Source organism: Chlorocebus sabaeus, chromosome 2, assembly GCF_047675955.1.
Source record: "Chlorocebus sabaeus isolate Y175 chromosome 2, mChlSab1.0.hap1, whole genome shotgun sequence".
In the NCBI taxonomy this organism is placed as follows: Eukaryota; Metazoa; Chordata; class Mammalia; order Primates; family Cercopithecidae; genus Chlorocebus; species Chlorocebus sabaeus.
The window spans coordinates 4,573,559-4,593,183 of record NC_132905.1 but is presented as its reverse complement, the minus strand read 5'-3'; the positions used below and the strand labels follow the sequence as shown (position 1 = coordinate 4,593,183).

At 52.2% G+C, this 19,625-nt stretch overlaps 1 protein-coding gene across 1 annotated transcript in view; it reads left to right on the top strand.

Moving 5' to 3' along the window:
- Window positions 1-8,826: 8,826 nt before the first annotated feature.
- The window catches only part of PHACTR3 (phosphatase and actin regulator 3), a 275,725-nt gene continuing 264,926 nt past the window's right edge, over window positions 8,827-19,625 (top strand). The window contains exon 1 of the mRNA XM_008012500.3: window positions 8,827-8,936. Within this exon, the coding sequence (XP_008010691.2) occupies window positions 8,828-8,936 (109 nt within the window). The 5' untranslated portion in view covers window position 8,827. The remainder of the gene's footprint in view (window positions 8,937-19,625) is intronic.

The following is a 19,625-nucleotide window of genomic DNA, read 5'->3' as shown; positions in this document are numbered from 1 at the left end:
TCTGGGGAACTGAGGCCAGAATCTTTGAAGGTGTGAGGAACGAGAGTGTCACAAGCATGTTTGGATTCTAAGGACAGACTAGTTTCAACTCATGGAAGGACACCCACAGGGAGCTGTGATGCAGAAATCATGGGAGAATAATTGGCCCAGTCTGCTGGTGATGGGCTTTCTGAGGAGCAGATGTGTAAGGAGATTTGGGGGAAGAATCGGCAGGGGAGGGAGCCATGGGCAGTCCAGGCAGGGGGTGGCACAGGCAGAGGGTCTCCAGTAGAAACGACTGAATTCCAAGATTTGGGGAAATCCCAGAAAGAATTCCTGCCCCTCTGTTGCTGCTCAGCCCAAATCCTGTACAGCCTCCTTGTCAGTGGCAGATAAAGTGGGGAAGGAAATAGAAGGAAAGGCATCTAGGTAAAACAGGGGAAGAAAGGCCGCGAGAGAAGCACTGCACTACCTGGACCATTTCTTCCACCTGCACTTTGCCATGAAAGACTCCATTCGTGGGGCAGGGAAGCACCCTCTGACCACTGCAGCTGCAGTGGGGAGAGTAAGAGGGATACACTGAGGGAGAACTGGAACAGAAACAGAGAGAGGAGAGAACAGAGAAAGTCAGAAAGAGAAATGAAAGCTGATGGAAACACAAAGGCAGCAGGAGAGAGGGAGTGGGGAGAGAAAAAGAGAGAGAAAATGGATGGACAGGTGGGTGGATGGATGGATGGATGGATGGATGGATGGATGGATGGATGATGGATGGAGGATGGATGGATCAGGGATGAATGGATGATGGTTGGATGGAAGATGGATGGATGAGTAGATGGGTGGGTAAGTGGATGGATGGATGGATGATGGATGGAGGATGGATAGATCAAGGATGAATGGATGATGGCTGAAAGGATGCTGGATGGATGGATGGATAATGGATGGGAAATGGATGATGGATGGATGATGGGCAGATTCCAGCAAGCACCCTTATCTTGCTGTATCAGTTATAAGGGACTTAGTTGTCCACAGCATTGGCTTCTGAGGCCCCATGACCTCCTGTTTCTTTCCCTATCCCATCCCTGCCTCCTTCCCACACAAGTTGTAAGGTGTGGAGCCTGTTCCCAAACCAAACACTGCAGCTTTCTTGACTCAGTGTTCTTCTTGTAAAATGTTCAATGTTCTTGACTCAGTGTTCTTCTTGTAAAACTGCCAGGTTGCTGGCTGGGGTGGGGAGGGTTGACAGATTTCTTCTAAGCATCTGGCACATGGTAGACCCTCCACCAGGTGGCTGTATTGATGATTTTTTAAAAAAATATTTGAGATATAATTTATGTAGTCTAAATTCACCATTTTAAAATGTACAATTCAGTGGTTTTTAGTATATTCACAAGGCTGTGTAACTCTCATTACTATCTGATTCCACAGCATTTTCACCACCCCATAAAGAAACCCATTAAGCAGTCACTCCCCATCTTCCCCTTCCCCAGGCCTTGGCAACTATTAAGTTACTTTATGTTTCTTTGGCCCTTTCTGCACATTTCATGTAAGTGGAGTCATACATGATGTAGACTTTTATGGTTGGTTTTTTTCACTTAGCACAACCTTTCCAAGGTTCATCTGTGTTGTAGTGTGGATCGATACCTCATTCCTTTTCATTGTCAAATAATATTCCATTGTATGGGTATACATCTGGCCCTCCAAATTTGCAGATTCCACATCCATGGATTCAACCAACTGCAGACTGAAAATACTTTTGAAAGAAAAGGATGGAGTGTCTGTACTGAACACGTACAGACCTTTTTCTTGTCATTATTTTATAAACAATACAGCATAACGACTATTTACATAGCATTTACATTGTATCAGGTATTATGAGTAATCTAGAGATGATTTAAAGCAAGCTCATCCAAAGGGCAGCCTGTGGGCCGCATGTGACCCAGGATGGCTTTGAATGCAGCCCAACACAAATTCATAAACTTCCTTAAAACATTATGAGAGGTTTTTTTTCTATTTCTTTTTAGCTCATCAGCTATCGTTAGTGTATTTTATGTGTGGCCCAAGACAATTCTTCTTCCAATGTGGTCCAGGGAAGCCAAAAGATTGGATATCCCTGATTTAATGAATACAAGAGAATGTATGTAGCTTATAAGCAAATAGTACACTATTTCATATAAAGAAATTGAGCATCTGTGAATTTTGGTATCCCTGGGGGTTCTGTAATCAACCCCCCATAGATACTGAGGGACTACGGTACTACCTCTGACTTTTTCATCAGTTGACAGATATTTGAGTTGCTTCCACTTTTTGACTATTATGGTGAATGCTGCTATGAACAGCAATGTACTTGCTTTTCTGGGGAAAAATGTTTCCAGTTCTCTTGGGCACATACCTGGAAGTGGAATTGCTTGGTCATATGGAGACTTGATGTTTAGCTTTTCGAGGAATTGCTAGACTGTTTCCCAAGGCAGCTGCACCATTTTACATGCTGACGATTTGTTTTTAACAATTTATAGATAGTCCCACAATGTGTCAAAGAGGGCTCAAAGCAGCTTACACCCACTCCTGAATTCAGCAGGGGACTGTCAGAGAAATGAGAGGCATCAGGGCAAGGATGGAGAATTGGGACAGGACCAGAGAGGGGGCAGAGCAGAGTCCTGCCCGGCACAGGCCACAGCTCTTCACAGGAGGCTCTGGGCCGTGCTGCAGGGTGGGTACCCGGGGTGCTCGGAAGTGGCCCTTGAAGCCCCTGGGTACACACTGTGCATCTTCCAGAGCATTGATTTTTTATTTAAATATTTGGTGAGAAACTGATGTGTATGAAAAGAATATAGACACATGTTGACTAGAATGAAACACTGGATGCATTTTAGAAACCTCAGAGGGATCCAGCACCTGCATCCCCTCCGCTGCAGGCTCCTTTCACCACAGCCTCAACATCAGAGAACCCCTAGCAGGGGCACCTCCCGCCCACCAGAATTGGGAAGAATTGGGCAGGCTCGCCTGCACCCGTCCTAGTGGCCACTAGGGGGCGCCTGGATCCTCCCTGGGTTGCAGATTCCAGGAAATAAATACCCAAGGTTTCTGCGCGTTTCTCCCCAGTGCTGCCGGCAGAGCTGATCCAGAAACCCATTCCGGGCTTCCCAGGGGGAAGTGGATCGCTCAGACTCCTAACCTCAGTCGGCACGCTGGCGAAAGAGAGAGCGGTTGAGAATCCTACAGCTGAAGGCAGAACTCAGCCGAGGGTCTGGCCTTGCAAGGCGTCTCCCCCAGCCCGGGGGACCAGGACCTATGTCCCCTTCTACAAAATGCTGAGAAGCCCAGGGTTAGGGGTCCCTGAGGCAGTGTGGAAACGCTGCTAGGATAAGCCCAGCCCACAGCCCACAGCCCACAGCGCCTGCCCCAGAAATAACAGCGGTCGCTCCTGGATATCTGCCACGTGACTCAAAGAGGATTTGAGGCAGTTTAGAGCGATTCACAAAATTCAGCAGCAGCTGGGGCCTCGGGGACCCAGAGAGACGGGGATGATGCAGGGAGAAAGGAACAAGAGCAGAGACGCGGGATGGAGCCTGGGGTGAGGGGAAACAGGCCGCTCACGGAGAATTCTTCTGGGGTCAGGTCCAGCTCTGGGCAGCTTGTGTCCTGGGGCCCCCAGGGTGCAGCCCAGGGGCTGCTAGAGGGGCTGAGTGTCTTCTCCTCTACGGTCAGTGCCCCTGAAAGATTTGGAGGGAAAAGGTGTGGGTATGGAGAGAATGCAAACGTGTCATGGATTTTTATGATAAAAGAGAAGACTGTACTGCACTGTGCTGGAGTGATTATGATGAGGAAGATGGGATCATTCCAGTCACTCTGAGTAACTTACAGTGGCTTTTTTTTTTAAAAAGAATTTCATTCATTCATTTACTTTTTTTTTTTTAATTATGTGTTTATGATTTTTAGTGATGGGGTTTTACTCTGTTTCCCAGGCTGGAGTGCAGTGGCACGTCATGGCTCACTGCAGCCTCAAACTCCTGGGCTCAAGCAATCCTCCTGAGTAGCTGGGACCACAGGCTTGTGCCACCAAACCCAACTACTTTTTACATTTTTTGTAGAGATGAGGTCTGGCTATGTTGCCCAGGCTGGTCTTAAACTCCTGGCTTCAAGCGAACCTCCTACCTCAGCCTCCTGAGCAGGTAGGATTATAGGCATGAGCCACCCTTTCCTTAAAAAAAAATTATTTGAGGTGGTGATATTTGTGTAATACCAAATTAGCCCTTTTAAAGTGAACAATTCAGTGGCATTTAGGACATTCACAATGTTGTGCGCCCACTACTTCTACCTGTTCCAAACCATTTTCATCATCTCACCGTAAAACCTCATCTTCGTGGTGCCTTTTAGATCTTTCGTTATTAATTATTTGAGCATCTACCATGAACCAAAGCCTGTGTGGTACTGGGGATTTCCAATGGTGATGACACACAGTCTCTGCCCTCAGTGATAGCCAGCCTTTACCCCAACATGTTCTTTAAGTGTTTTAGCTCTTATAAGCAGAGTCCTCATTTCCTCCCAGACAGCAGAAAGATTGGTTACTCTGTAGCACACATGCCCCACTCTGCCAGCCCTTGCCATTATCAGACATTGCCAATCAATTGCAGCACTCTTACTGATCCTTGAGGCAGCCTAGTGACCCTGTGGAGCTCAGATGCACTGCCAACCAACACTGAGAAAGAAAGCTTTGGGCCATTCCGAGCTGTGATGTTGTACACACAGAGGTCTGTATCATATACACATATACTGGGTTTCATGAACTCAAGTCTTACTTGTCCACAAGTTGCAGGGCAACCGGGTTTCATAGGCTTACAGGAAATCACCCCTAGTCCTGACTCCATGCCTGCAGGGAAAATGTTGTGAAGGTATCCCAGCTGGTTCCTGTGGGCCATAAGGATGCTGAAGGAACTCCCAGCATAGACAGAAACAGTGAACTTGGCAAGTCACTGCTGTTGGGTTGGTGTGTGTATCCAGGGAGGTCACTCACAGCCGTGACCTGCTACGGAATTTGCCAGGGGTCTAATGTAAATGAAAGTACAGTTCCCTTATTTAAAAATTACGAAGAGCCGCGAGGTGGTGGCAGTACGGCAGGAAACCAAGCCTGGGCCCTTTGGAGCCTGGGACCCTGTGCCTGCCCAGGCGACTGTCATCGTAGTCATTCTGGCCATTTCCCCCAACTTGGGCTCTGCATGAGGAGCTGGCCTGGCCTGGAAGTGCAGTGTCGTGGAGAGCCTGGTGTCTGCTCTGCCCCAAGTTCTCCCTGTCTCTAGGTGGCTGCACCACAGCTGCTTTTGGAGAACCTCCTCTCCCCAGGCCTCAGCAGAGGAGGTTCAGGTGACCTGATCCTACCCCACTTCCATCCTCCCCTGCACCACCAACCTGGCTAACCCGAAGCTCCCATCCCTTAGTGATGAGGCCCAGTTCAGGGTTGGGGAGAGGTGCTATGAGGAGGTCCAAGCACACTCGGCTTGGGGCTTTCTCTGGAGCTCCAAGGCAGGAGGTAGTCCCTTGAAGCTTTGGTAGTAGAACCCTTGGATTCAGCCATGTCTGTCACCACCCCTCCTCCTGGTCTCTCCAGGGGTGCAGAGGTAGCTTTTCTGTTCCAGCCAGAAGGACTTGGATTTCAGCCCATTGGAAGTGAAAGAGTCCCTGGAGTGAGTGGGGCTCAAACGTGGGGCTAGGTGGCTTAGCCAAGCGGATGCCCCACTGCACGTGGCTGCAGGAAAGACCAATACCCCTTGTCCCTCATGGCCCTTGCTGTGTCCCTACAGCCGAGGGGGAACCTCTCAGCAGGGCTCCTGCTGGCCTGTGTTCCCACAACCCAGACCAACCCCTGGACATTCAGGACACCGTGGAGGGTCCTCACAAAGAAGGGATGTTACCCATAGGGCTGGCCCCGAGGGTCCTGCTTGGCCCAAGGGAGCAGCTGATGGGGTGGCCTTCGGCCCTCCTGGATTCCTTGCAGGGGCTGGGCCTCGCCAGTCTGTCCTCTGCCCTAGAAGCACCCAGGGGTGATATGGCTCTGGCGAACTGCACAGGTCCTGGAGTCCAGTTTCCAGGCCTGGAGCTTGGCTTGTCCTAATATTAGCAGCAGGGCCTCAGGGAGCCTCTGAGAGCTTCAGTTTTCTTATTGTAAATGGGGATCATGAATAACACTGTCTTTCGATGTTTGTGAAGATGAACTGGGATAACGCAGATGGAGTGGATAGTGCAGGGCCTGGCGTGTCACAAGCGTTCAGTGAGTATGAATGATGAGTCTTCATTTTCCCCTCTGCATCCTCTTCTCAAGAAACCTGCTCAGAGTTCAAAGGGTCCAGGGATCCCAACCCAGGCCACACCTAAGGAGGCCAACAGTGTCTGCTGGTCTCAGACAGGGCTAGTCAGCGTCCTTCTTGGCAGTGTGTGCTTGAGAGGGCTGTGTAGACCTGCCATGTGAAGGCCCGCTCTGTAGGTCACCATTAGGTCCATGTGCAAACAGATCAGGGGCCATGAAGGCTCTGGCCTGTGGACAGGCAGCAGGGCCAGGAGAAAGAGAGAGACTTTTCCTAGCACACCTTGGATTTACCTTCATGCTAACATTTCCGTCTCCTAACTCTCTCCTTCAGTGACCTCTTCCCCACCAAGGCTAGGGAGAAAAGGAAATGGAAAGGAGGGTGGGACTGAAAATTCCAATCCTCCATAGGGCTGCCTTCAGGCACAGCTGGAACCAGCTGCTCACATGGACAATGCCAGTAGCCCCTGATACATGCCTGTCCAGGCTCCTCCCTCTTCTGTGTTGTTTTGATTCTGAGCCATGTAATGGCCCTGGATGTTCAGACCGTCCTTCTCAGGACTAGTGGATAACATGTGCTTCTCTCTCCCAGTCCAGCAAAGTCCCAAATGTGTGCCTCTGTGAACCAACTTTTCTGGCCCAGTCTCTGAGGTCAGGTGGATGATCCATGTTGGTTGGTTGGACTAGGTCATGAGCCCTCCCCTGGAATTAGGGAGGGGCCCTGGGTCCACAGACTGGGGAAGGAGGTTTCCAGCAGGAAATGGAAATGCTATTCCCAGCAGAGTGGGACAAAGGCTGCAAAACACATGGTCCCCGAGTGACCAGGGCCAATGCCTGTCCTGTCACATTCCAGCCCAGGGAGGGCAGGGCAGATGGGTGGACAAATCATCTCAATGGGATGCGGTGCACGCCCAGTAGAGTGTGCCCACAGTGCTGGGAGCCTGCGGAAGGGAGATCCAAAGACCTGGGGAAGACAGGCAGGGAGGCTGAAGGATTAAAGTCTTCAGAAAAGAGGCAAACACTTAAGCCAGGTCTTGAAGGTTGGGTAGGAATTCACCAGGGCAAACCAATGAGCTGGGCACAGAGCAAGGAAGCACTGCAACACTGGCCAGGCGTTGAATCCGGACACTGCACCTTTCTCACTTTCTAGGCAGGTAACTTCACTTCTCTGAGCCTCAGTTTCCTCCTCTAGAAAGGAGGGCCTGATGATAGTGCCTCTCTCCAGGAGCTGATGGAGGAGCAAACAGGATGAAGTAGGAGGGGGACTGGATAGGTGGACTAAGTCCCAGCTTTCACGGAGCTTGCCTTTTCTCATCCGTAAAGTGGGCACAGTAACAGCGCCCTCCTCAGTGAGTTTTCTCAAGGTTCAGGGAATGTATGCTTAGCGCAGTGCCACGGGGTGCTGGCTGCCAACTGTTACCACCGTTCAGCAGTTCTGAAGATGAGGCTGAGAAGTCTGGGCGGGAGATGCGGGAAGCAGGCAGGCTGCCAGCGAGGAGGCAGGTGGCTGGGAGGCCTGGCTACATCCCAGTCCCAGCACTGCACTGGCAGCTGTGTGGCCCACTGACTGCACCTGCTGGGGGAGCCGCTGGGGGATGGAACCGGGGTTCCTAGTCCCTTAGCAGAGTGCACTTTGAAAGTCTTCAGTGGTGGAGGAGGGGAGTGGTGTTCCTTTGGGGCTCTGAGGACCTGAGTGTCAGAAGGAGGTTTACCCGGAACTCTGCTGGGGGGACCTGACTGTGTGGGTGCTGATGGGGACCCTGAGTCCATCTCAGGCCAGGATCCTGCCTCGAGGGCAGGGCTATGGCTGCAAAAACCCCAAAGTCAGTAGAGGCTGCTGAGGCCTCCGGAGAGTCACCCCCACCCCTTCATGCCCAGGTGCTGGTGGGTGGACAGGGCGTTTTGTGAGAGAGCGCTGGGAGGGTCAGGGGACAGGGCCGGCACAGTTCTAGTTCTGGAACTGGTTGGTGGTTACAAAGGTGTCCCCCAAGCAGCACTCATTAAGCTAAATAAGAATGTTTTGTTTCATAGCAAAAAAGGTAAATATATGGGGTTTATTCGAAAGGCAGCCGTGGTTCCTGCATCCCACCGCCCTTACATTACAGGCAGCCAAGGAGTCTCCAATTTAGGGAGCGCCAGACCCCGCTCAGTCTCGGCCCATCCCACTTCAGCCCCAGCCCATTTTACACACCAGACCACTGAGGCTCAGAGAGGCCAAGCGACTCGCCCGCCGCCCCACAGCGGCTCCAGCGCTGCTGTCTGTTTACAGCACGGGGAACCGGCGGCTACACCTCCCGCCCGGCTGTCCCTTTAACGTTTCTAGGGCGTCCCTGGAAGGCCCCGGGCGCGGCGCTGAGGTCTCCACTCCCGCTGCCGCTCGCCCGGGCCAGGCTGCGGCTCCGGGCGGGTCAAGGTCACAGCGGCGCCCCTCGGAGCCCCCGCCCGGCGGAGGGGCCGGCCTCGCGTGGCGGCACCGCCCCCGGCCCTGGTCCCGGTCCCGCCCCGCCGGCGCCTCCCCGCGGCCCCCGCTCCGCTCTGCGGCCCTCCGGCGGGATGCGCGGCCGTGGCGGGGGGCGCGCCCGCTGTCCTACACCCCTGCGCTCGCTGCTGAGCGCCTTCGGGGCCCGGGACGCCGTTGCCACCGCCCGAGGCCCTGCGCAAGGTAAGCGCGCGCAGCGGGGAGGGGACGCGGGACGCGGGACGCGGGGACCGGGGTCCCGGTCGGGCACGAGGCGCTGGGGGACGACCCCTCCTGGATCCCTTGCCCTTGGCCGTTGCGGGTGGCCAGGATGCCCGCTGCGCCCCCAGCCACAGAGGTGGGCGCCTCGGGTCTCGGGCTTCCCCGCTGCAGCAAAGTCGCCAGAGTCTCTCCCTAAACAAGGGCAGTGCCCGCAGGCTCAGAAGTGCTGGCGTTGGGTTAGGCAGTCTGGGGTTTGGAATTCCCCTCTGCCAGTTGCAGGAGCCTGTGCGCATGGCATTTGACCTTAATGCGCCTCAGTTTCTGCATCTGTAAAATGGGGGTGATCCAATACCTGCGTCTTGGGGTCAGCAGTTGGGATCATATGGACAGCGCTAGTCACTCAAGGGAGGGCTCTGTGCTTGTTCGCTCTTCTTCCCCAGGGAGGGCCATGGGCCTCCACCTATGTGGGTTGGCCCCTGGCCCCCTGCTGGGCAGACACCAGGCCTCGGAGAGGGTCCAGCTGCAGTTCAACAGATGGGATCTAGGAAGAGGGGCCTGAGGAATCCAGAAAATGGCCAGGGCCCCAGCTGGGCCAGGAAAGAGGAGTTGAGGATGGGGAGGGGCCTCAGGCCTCCTGGCGACAAGGCTAGAGTGTTGCCTGTGCTCAGTGACCATGGGTGCATGAGTACCAGGTGTCCAGCAGGCAGAACCCAGAGTGGGGTGGAGGAGAGCTAGGTCAGTGTTTCTGCCCTTGGTGAGGATACCGGGGGCACTTATTACAGATTGTTCCAGGGGCCCCACCCAGGTCTACCCCTTACAATCTCCTGGGAGAATCTGTGTTTTTAACCAAAGCACCAGGAAACTCTGGGATCAGGCCATTCGGGAAACTCTGGTTTAGATCCATCAGTGGTTCTTTTCAGTGCCTTGAAACGGGTTGATCCTGCTTTCCCTTGAAGACATTTCTGGTTGTCACACCTGGGGGAATGCCACTGGCACCCAGTGGGCAGAAGTCAGGGACACTGCTAAGCATCCTGCACTGCCAGGAGCCCTCCTTCCCCTCAAGGCAATAATGGTGTAGTCCACAGACTAGTGCTGGGGTTGTTAAACCCTGAGATACAGGGATACGTGGAGTCACAAAGTCAAGAAGGGGGGACATGGGGATTTGAGGGACACTTGAGAGCCCACTATCTGCCAGGCCTTCTGTGGTGCCCTTGGAGGAGAAGCTCGTGGCAGAAGCTTAGCCCAGGCAAAGAGGATGGGCAGCTGAATCCACTCATCAGGAATATTGAGCACCTACTGAGTGCCAGTCCCTGTGCTGAGCTCCCAGGGTGGAGTTGGGAAAGAGAGGGAGATGAGGCCCCTCTAGGGTGTCCCCCTCTAATGGGGCAGAAGTCCCTCCCCCAGTGCCTGCACAGAGTAGGTGCCCACGAGTGAAAGTGTCCTCCCCTAAAGCATCCCTGTTTTTGGCAATGCATGAGTACTAAGCACAGTGAGTACTAAGCACAGTGAGTACTAAGCGTATTCTGGGTTGAGTACTAAGCGTATTCTGGGTTGGATTTTGGGAAAGGGCGTTCCCAGTCCTAACCTTCAGCAGCTTGGCAGTGTGTTCAGGGCCGCCAGGAGCCCATGTTCTGCCTGCAGTAATTACGCAACTCCTCACCTGTTCCTTGTGCTCCTCAGTTGTTGGGCATTTTTAAAATAGTTCTGCGGCCTCTGTCTAGGCCTTGATGGATGGATGGCAGGGCTCAGCCTCTGCTGACCCACTTTCCCCAAGGAGAAAACAGAATGTTTTGTCAGTGGGTCAGCAAATGATTATTCATCATTGAAAATGCTTCAGACGCTGATCTAGATGCTGGGATGCTGCGGGGAGCAGGGAGGCCTCGAGGTGAGAATTCACTTGGTGGCACTGAGGAACAGGAGGGTGGTTGAGGCTGGAAGCCCATGAGCTAGGGGACTGGAAGGAGCTGAGTTTGGGGGGGTGGCCCATGGGCCTTGGCCTCCATCATAAGCCCCTAGGGGTTTTACATGTGCAACCTGAGGCCACTGGCAGGTTCTAGGCTGAGGAATTGCATGTCCCTCAGTGTCTGAGAGAAAGCTCCTCATGGCTGCTGTGTGGCTACAGGTTTATTTGGAGGTTGTGGCAGCAGGGGAGTTGCCAGCTGCTTGGAGGACAGGAGGGTACCTCAGAGATGGAGAAAGTGGGAAGCACTGGGGCATTTCAGTGGCAGGGCTGATAGGACCCGCTCATGACTTGGGTACCCTAAGTCCAGGATGCCATGCAGGTCTGGGGTCTGAGCACCGGGTGGATGGTGGTGCTGTTTATGGAGGTGTGGAAGGCTTGGTGGGGGAGGAGGGAGACTGGTGGGGGGCTTCTGCAGTGCATTCCTTCACTTTCTGTGGAGAGGGGAGGTCTGGGAGAGGAAGCACGCATTCCGTACCGACCATGCTAATTTGGAGGGGCCGTGTACCCTGGGCCATTGCACGTCTGAGTCTGGAGCTTGGGTCGGTGGTTGGTCTGGAAGCTCCAATCTGAGATTCATCAGAACGGGACTGGCACTTAAAGGAGGTCACTTGGGAGGGGCTGAGGCAGAGGGAGTGGCTGGGTTTCTTGGTTTCAACATTGCATGTCAATGTTGAGTCAGATAGGACCCCAGTCCAAACGCCACGTTTTGGTTTGGAGCAAGGGTCCCGGCACCCAGGGAAGAACGAGGCTGTGTGCCCACAACTCTTTGGGCACTCTGATGCCAGACCTCGAGAAGGTCCCTTTGCCTTCGTTCCTTTTGGAACCAGGAGGATCTGTCCAGCTGCCACCTGAAGCTCGGCTTCCCTGATTTGTGTGGCTACTTCCTGGAGCTTGCTTAGGAATCTTAACTCTCACCCTTAAAGGGGTAAAGTGCTATTTCTGGGGCCAGGGCTGCATTACTTTAGGAACAAATTAACCACTCATTCTTCCAGACTTCGAAGTCTGATTTCGAAGCGCTGACTCGTAGTGGGTTATTTCTGCACTAAATGGGATTTTTTTTTCCTATTAAACATTTTTTTTTGAAAGGAAAGGCGTGATCGATGATATCATGACATGTCCCAGCTGAGGCTCATTAAAAGTTGTGGCTTTAGGGGCTGCAAAATACAGTTTGAAATTTAATGCCTTGTTTCCCTGGCTCAGCTCAGAGTTGGGGCTGGGCAAGGCTCCCTGAAGGCAATAACTCTGAAGACCCAGATTGGGTCTGGAGTTGCCCAATTCTTTTGAAATCTTAATGACAACCAGCTGGACTTAGCAGGCTTTTCTGGTAGCAAGTGACTGAAATGGACTAGACACACAGAAGCAAAGGGCCATCTGTTAATTCAGGAAACTGGGCGTCTGTAGCTCCAGCTAGCCTCTCCTTGTCTGTCCCGGACTCAGGCTGGGTCATGTCACTGACCCTTGAACCACTTACTGGAGTGAGGGAGTAGGGAGGACTGGACGGCTGAGACCTAGCTCACTGTCTCCTCCAGTCCAGAAATGGAGCTGGCATCCCTGCCATAACCAGCCTGAGACTTCCAGCAGGAAATCAGGAGGATCACAGAAGGAGGTGGGTGCTGGGATCACAAACTCCAGCATGGCAGTGCAAGGCTCACCTGACCTGCAGAACCCGCCGTGCATCACAAGTCACCCTGGAGCCTTCAGTTTTCTTTCATGTGGCCAGTGGGTGCTTGGAGGCAAAAGGCAGAGTCATGATGTCCTGGCAACTCGAGAAGGCCCTAGGAGAGGGTGACCCAGGTACACATCTTCCTTTCTCTCTTTTCCCCGCAGGGTGCTCAGGGCACACCTGTGAGAGCCAAGAACCTCCCCACAGCCAGTGGCCCCTCAAGTCTGCTTCTCCTTCACCTGCTCCGAATCTCACATTTTCTCACCACTTATCCCAAATCCCCACGCAGCTGTCACCCCATTACCAGACTGCTGTCTGCTGGTGAACTTTGCCGATGACCAAGCTGATTGCTCTGTTTTTGTTTGAAGGGAAAGGAGTGATCCCCAATCTTTCGAAATGGCCTACGGCCGGGCGCAGTGGCTCACACCTGTAATCCCAGCACTTTAGGAGGCTGAGGTGGGCAGATCATGAGGTCAGGAGATCGAGACCATCCTGGCTAACATAGTGAAACCCCGTCTCTACTAAACATGCAAAAAACATTAGCTGGGTGTGGTGGCAAGCGCCTGTAGTCCCGGCTACTCGGGAGGCTGAGGCAGGAGAATGGCATGAACCCAGGAGGCGGAATTTGCAGTGAGCTGAGATCGCACCACTGCACTCCAGGCTGGGTGACAGAGCGAGACTCTGTCTGGGGGAAAAAAAAAAAAAAAAAAAAAAAAAAGGCCTACCCTGTACTTGAGACTCCATAAATATTTTATTGGATGAATGAATAATGTGGTCTCCAACTCAGGGGATAAGTTTTTCTGGAAAAAAATTACTCAAACACATACACGTATATATTTAATTACACTAGTACATCATGAATACATTCTCCAAGTGAGAAATTGAAAACATTGCAAATAAGGCTCAAATCTCTCTGGAACATGAATCCCCCCGATCCTTCGCCCTTCCCCAGGGAAGCCACTGTTACCATTCATGGCATTTCCCACCAGACTTTCTTGACATAAGCGTGTGCTTTTTAAAGAAAAGGCATCACACAGCACTTCTCGTTGTGAAGCTGTTTTCATTCTGCAGTGTGTCTTGGAGATTTATCTGGCTTCATAGGTTCTGTCTAATTGCTTTAGAATATTCCATGGCTGTTTTCGCCTTTCTGCTATCGATGGCCATGGAGGACCTTCTCAGATCCTGTCACAGGCTGTGCTGCAGGGGCCAACCTGCATGAGGCGCTGGACGCATCTGTACAAGCATTTCTCGGTAAGACACGTCCTAAGAATGAAACTCCTGGGGCTTAGGATGAATGCATTTTAAATTTAGCCTGCTATTGCCAGACTGTTTCCCACAGTGGCTGTGTCACTCCCAACAGCAGTGTCGGAGGTACCCGTTTCTCTCACCAGCACTTGATACATTCACATTCTGAAATTTTGCCAATCCTCCAGAGAAGTGAAAATTACATTGTTTAATTTGCATTGCCTTGATTGCTTGAGAGTTTTTCTTATGTGACTTGGCCATTTGGATTTCACTCTCTGAGCGTTGCCTCTTCATTTACTTTACCCTCTTTTTCCAGGGGTCATTCGTGTTTTTCCGAGTGGTTTGTGAGCGCTGTTGATCTGGTCTGGAACTCAATCCTCTGCCAGCTGCAAATATTCATGTCCTGTCTGTTATGTGTCTTTTCACTTTGTTTATGGTGTTCTTGGTTGAATAGAAGCTTTTAGTTCTGATGTGGTAAAATGTATCTAGCTTTTTCTTTGTTTTTGCTTTTTGTGTCTTAAGAAACCTTTTTCTGCCTCAAGTTTAGAGTGAACAGCTTTTCTCAGTGTAGCAGGGAGGGTCCTGGTTTTAGCTCTGAAAGTCCTGCACCCCGAGAAGTCCTCAGCCCGGGGCATACCAGGATGGCTACTCAAAAACACATCCCTCCACGTTTCCTTTTGAGTCTTATAGAGCTTTTTCTTTGCATTTATTTTTCTTATCTACTATAACATGTATAAATGAATAGTATGAGGTTGAATACAGGGTTTTAATAAGGATTACAGGAGTCACTGGGTTTAACCCAGGGATCTGTTGATTCTGGCGGGGATTCCTAGCCCTGAGTGAGTTGAGTAGAGGGAGGAAAGGTGGTCCGGGGGTGGGGGCAGGTCCATTCAATTTACTTTACCCCTGACTGTGAAGTGGACCATGGCTTCCAAACCAAAACTCAGAGCAGGTTTTGGGCAAGAATGGGTCTGATCTGGTAGCGTAGGTTTTGTTGATATGATTGACAACTGGCTTTCCCATCGTTGCTGTGAGTCCTAGGTTGACAATTTTCCAAGCAGGGATCAGCTGTGTGGAGCAATTTGGATGCTCCTTCTCGCAGCCTGGCTGCTTTCCCAGGGCCAGCCCCAGGAGGGAGGCTCCCTGCGTGCCTGCCTACACGAGCAGCCTCAGACTGACTCTCAACAAGCCCAGGGCGCTGGCTTTCCCAGAACCCTCCTCTGATTCGGGATTTATACCAGGCTTCGGTAGCGGTTTATTTTAAGGAAAAACGGCAATATACATCCCTTGCATAGGACTCCTGGCCTGGGCCGGGGCTGGCTGGGATGTGGGGATGAGAAGACTGGGGGTCTGGCCTTCTCTGGGCTGGCCCGGGTCTGCGTTGTGGGCTTTGTGTTGGGCAGGGGGAGTTGCCCTTTGGACGCTGGTGACCTTGTGGCCTAGATTACCTGGAGCAATGTCGATTTTGTGTGATTATGGTATTTTCAGGAAAGCTACTTAGGTGCACCAGTCACCAGGGAGGGTTCCCGCGTGGACCTGTGGAAGGCCTTTCCTGGAGGGAATTCAGCAGCTCTTGGGCCTCACACTGCGAAGTGGGCCAGACCGGAGGGCTCTCTATGGAAGGTTCCTGGGCCAGGCATTTTAGTCACAAACTGTGTGGGCCAAAGGAAACACAAGTGAGCGAGTGGGCAAGAAGGTGTCGTGCTGGTGCCCCTGTGTGCAACAGGGCAGCCCTGACTCAGTGCCTCAGTGCCTTGGGTGGTGCTCTTAAGGACAAGTGTGTGTGAACATGCATGAGAGTGTGAGGCTGTACATGAGTGCGCGTGCCTGTGTGTGCCTGATTGTGTGTGTATGCATGTGTGTGTGAGGCTGTGCAAGAGTGTGTATGTGCCTGTGTGTGAATGACTGAGGGTGTGAAGCTGTGATGAGTTCACGTGCCTGTGTATGTTTGTGTGTGTGTGTGAGGGTTGGTTGAAGCTGTGCAGGAGTGTGCATGCCTGTGTGTATGCATGTGTGTGAGGGTGTGAAGCTGTGCATGAGTGTGTGAAGTTGTGCATGAGTATTACGTGCACAAGTGTGTGCATGAGCAAGTGTGTGCATGCGTGTGTGCGTGCGTGAGTGTGTGCATGCGTGTGTGCGTGCATGAGTGTATGTGTGCATGTGTGTGTGTGTGTGCATGAGTGTATGTGTGCATGCGTGTGTGTGTGCATGAGTGTATGTGTGCATGCATATATGGATGCTATCTCTCTCAACCTAGTGTGCCAGCCTCAGCACAGCCCTGCTCTGACCAGAGGCTTAGGAGGTCCTCCAGCCCCCAGCCCTTAACCCTCCATCTAAGCCAGTCCTCCACCTTCACTCCCTGGCCTTCCCCCGTGCTGCTCCGCCTGCCGGAAGGCTCCTGGCCTCCTGTGGAGTGTACCCATCTGTCAAGGCCCAGCGGTGAGACCTCGTCTGTGAAACCTCTCACCCCCCATTCTGGGGTGATCTTTTCCCCCAGTAAACTCTTACTGTCCAAATCTCTTCTTCATCTAAGGATACCAGTCAGATCGGATCGGCACCCCCACCCCCTCAGCAGCCTCATTTTAATGTAATCACCCCTTTAAAAAACGCCTTCTCCAAATATTGCATTCTGTGTCACTGGGGATCAAAACTTCAACATGTACATATTAGGGGGAATACAGTTCAGCCCCTGACAGCTGGAAACTCGGCTAGGGCCATGAGCTGGACCTCGGGTCCTTTCCACTCTGGCTTTTGCAGAGGCAGCGTGAGGTGCAGAAGTGAACAACCCGCGAGAAACAGACTCAAGTTCTGTCACCGCTTCTGATCTGGCTTTGGATCAGTCTCACTCCTGCCTCAGAGTCGGCCCTCCCTGACTCGGGGTGAGGTTGGCATGAACCCACCTCTCAGCGGGAGGCTGCAAAGCCACACTGCGAGAAGAACACATGAGGTTGGAGGTGGTGGTGTGGCCATTTTTGGGGAAAATTCCCAAAAATGTGACCGCATTGGGAGGGACCCTCAGATGCTTGTGCCTGGTTGCTGGCAGATTTCGCCCCAGGCCCGTTTTTCTTCGCTGGGTGTGCTTTGCCTGCTGCTGCTATAAATCGCAGTTGTGAGTACAGCTGCAGCCGAGTCCTGTGAGTCCTCTAGTGAATCACTCAACCTGGGGGTGGTCATGGGGCCCTCAGCACAATAATCATCCTGATCACTCTCTCGTTAATGATCCATCTTCTCCACCAAAGGTAAACCCAGGGCAGCAGTGACTGGCTCATTTTTGTGTGCAGGGCACGCACCCCATGCCCAGCACCTAGCAGGTGTGCTGTAAGCTCTGTGTCCAACGGAGAGCGTGATGGGGAGGCGATGGTGGGGAGGTGGGGTTGGTGCCAGGGAGGCCTCCTCTCCTCATCCCTGTGCAGAGGCCCTTCTTGTGGCTCACAGTAGTTTCTTCAAGTAGTGTCGCTCTGACATTGAGCTTTTCACTTCTCCCTAAACGAGAGCCATTTAGCAAAAAGAATCTCCTAATTTAGCAACATGATCTCTCTCAAGTTACAGGAAGTGGGCATGTGGCCTCTTTGCGTGAGTCTCTCAGCGGTGGAAGCTGGCGCTTCCTCCCGAAAACATTTCATATTTTTAGACCGTCTTGGATGATTTACACACCTTTTCTACAAGCAGACCTGGAGATGGGAATGTGCAGGCCTGCCTGGACGTCTTCTCCAGTACCCATCCTGTGTGTTCGTGCTGTCGCCTGACAGGTGCCCTTGGTAGCCCTTCTTCATCTGAGCCTCCATCCAGGTGGCCTGCCCTGCTCTGTGGCCAATCTGCCTCCTGGAGGCCGGCACAGACTTCCTGCCTCCCGCACATTGCACATTTGGACCTAAGTTCATTGCCACTCACCCAGAGGGCAAACACTAAAAATAGACTCTCTTCACTGCATGAGGTTTCTAATACAAGCTAAGGACTGTGTCTCTCCACTTACGAGTGTCCGAAACAGCTGTATGAACTGCACATTATCCATCTTCCATGACTAAATCCTCTTAACAACCCTAATTCACTCTAATTCTGGTAACCAAGACGCTCCTGCACTCGAGGCTTGGTGCATGTTTCGATTTTGATTTTAATGGCTTTGCTGTCTGTGCCTTTTCCTATAATAATCCATGAGAAATCATGATAAATTAACTCCATTATTTTTTTACTGTTTGGTTAAACATTGCGATAATAAAAAATAAGGAAATATTCCTCTTATTTGTAGATTAATGTGATTTCCAACCTAGAGTATTGTGGTCACGGGTGACAGTGCAGAGTGTTGTACACTGATCATTTGCGTTGTTTGCTTGGGAGTCACTGCAGTGGGCGATTGGAGAGCAGCCACCCTGCAGTCACTGTGCAGGGACAGTGATAGCCACACTAGCCAGGACCTGTCCTCAGTCCTGCTCACTCATTTACATATCTCTGTGGGAGGTGGGCTCTATCTGGTGTGACCCCATTTGACAGGTAAGGAAAACCAAGGTTGAAAGGGATGGAGTAACGTGCCCAAGGTTATAGCTGGTGAGCTGAATTTGAGCCTGGACAGTCTGCTGGATTCTTGGTCGTTTCGTGATCATGTCTGTCATGAACCTGGATTTATATTATATCCCTTTGTTTCTGGAAAGTGTCTGACAGCAGGTCAATGCTTGTTGTTACTGCCTGCTTTGGAAGCCCTTAAAAGATGCCCCAACTCTGGCTGTCCCTGTGGGGTGCCTGTCTTGGAAATGAGCAGGCTGCTGACTGAAAAGAGCCTTTCTCTGCAGATGGGATGTGGTGCCCCACAGGTGGGACCCCACGTGCCCTACAGGTGGACACTGGGGTGGTTCTCTCCACCTGTCCTCATCTGTAGCTTGTTCCCTTTGTTGGAGTCTTTTGTTGATGTTGGATATGAGCACACCTTTCTTCTGAGGATGGTCTAAGCAGGGTGGAGGAGATGCAGGTTACACAGAGGTGGAAAAAGGACCCTTGGGGCCAGGGGGCAGGTGTGGGGTGTCCCCAACTCTGCCCTGGGTCCCAGTGTGACCTTGTACATGTTCACCCTTCTCTGAGCCTGACTTTCCTGGTGGATGGAATGTGATTCCCAAACCAGTGTTCACAGCTGGACAGGAGGATCACAGGAGAGATGTCTATCACTGCCAGAACAATTTACCACCAACTCAGCAGCTAAAGCAACACTGATTTATTGTTACACACGGCCTGTGGGTCAGGGGTACAGGTAGGCTTGCCTGCTTCCCTCTCTGGGTGTCCGCAGCGCTGTGCTGTTTGCCAGACGCTCTGGGAGAGAATTCACTTCCTGCTCATTCTGGTGGTTGTCAGAATTCAGTTCCTTGGGGCTGTAGGACTGAGGTGCCTGTTTTCTTGCTGGTTGTCTGCTGGAGCTGGGGCTGGGGCTGGGGCTGGGGTTGGGGCCCAGGTCAATTTGGTTCTCAGCTCTAGAGGCTGCCGCCTTCCCTGACTCATGTCCTCCTTCAAGGCCAGCGAGGGTGGCTGAATCCTCTCAGTCTTCAAATCTCTCCTCCCTCCCTTCCACCCTGTCCACTCCTGCCTTCCCCTCTTCTTCCTAAGTGATTCCATGAGGCCCATCGGGTCTTCCAGGTTCATCTCCATATCTTCAGGTCTCCTGATTATAACCCTGATCCCAGCTGCAAAGGCCTTCACATTGGTGCCTACATTGTGTTTGATCAGGTCACTGGGGGTCGGGAGTCCTGAGGGAATGAATGGCTCTCAAATTCTGCTGTCCATACTGTGGGTATGTGGCTGAGGGCTGCTTGAAGGAACC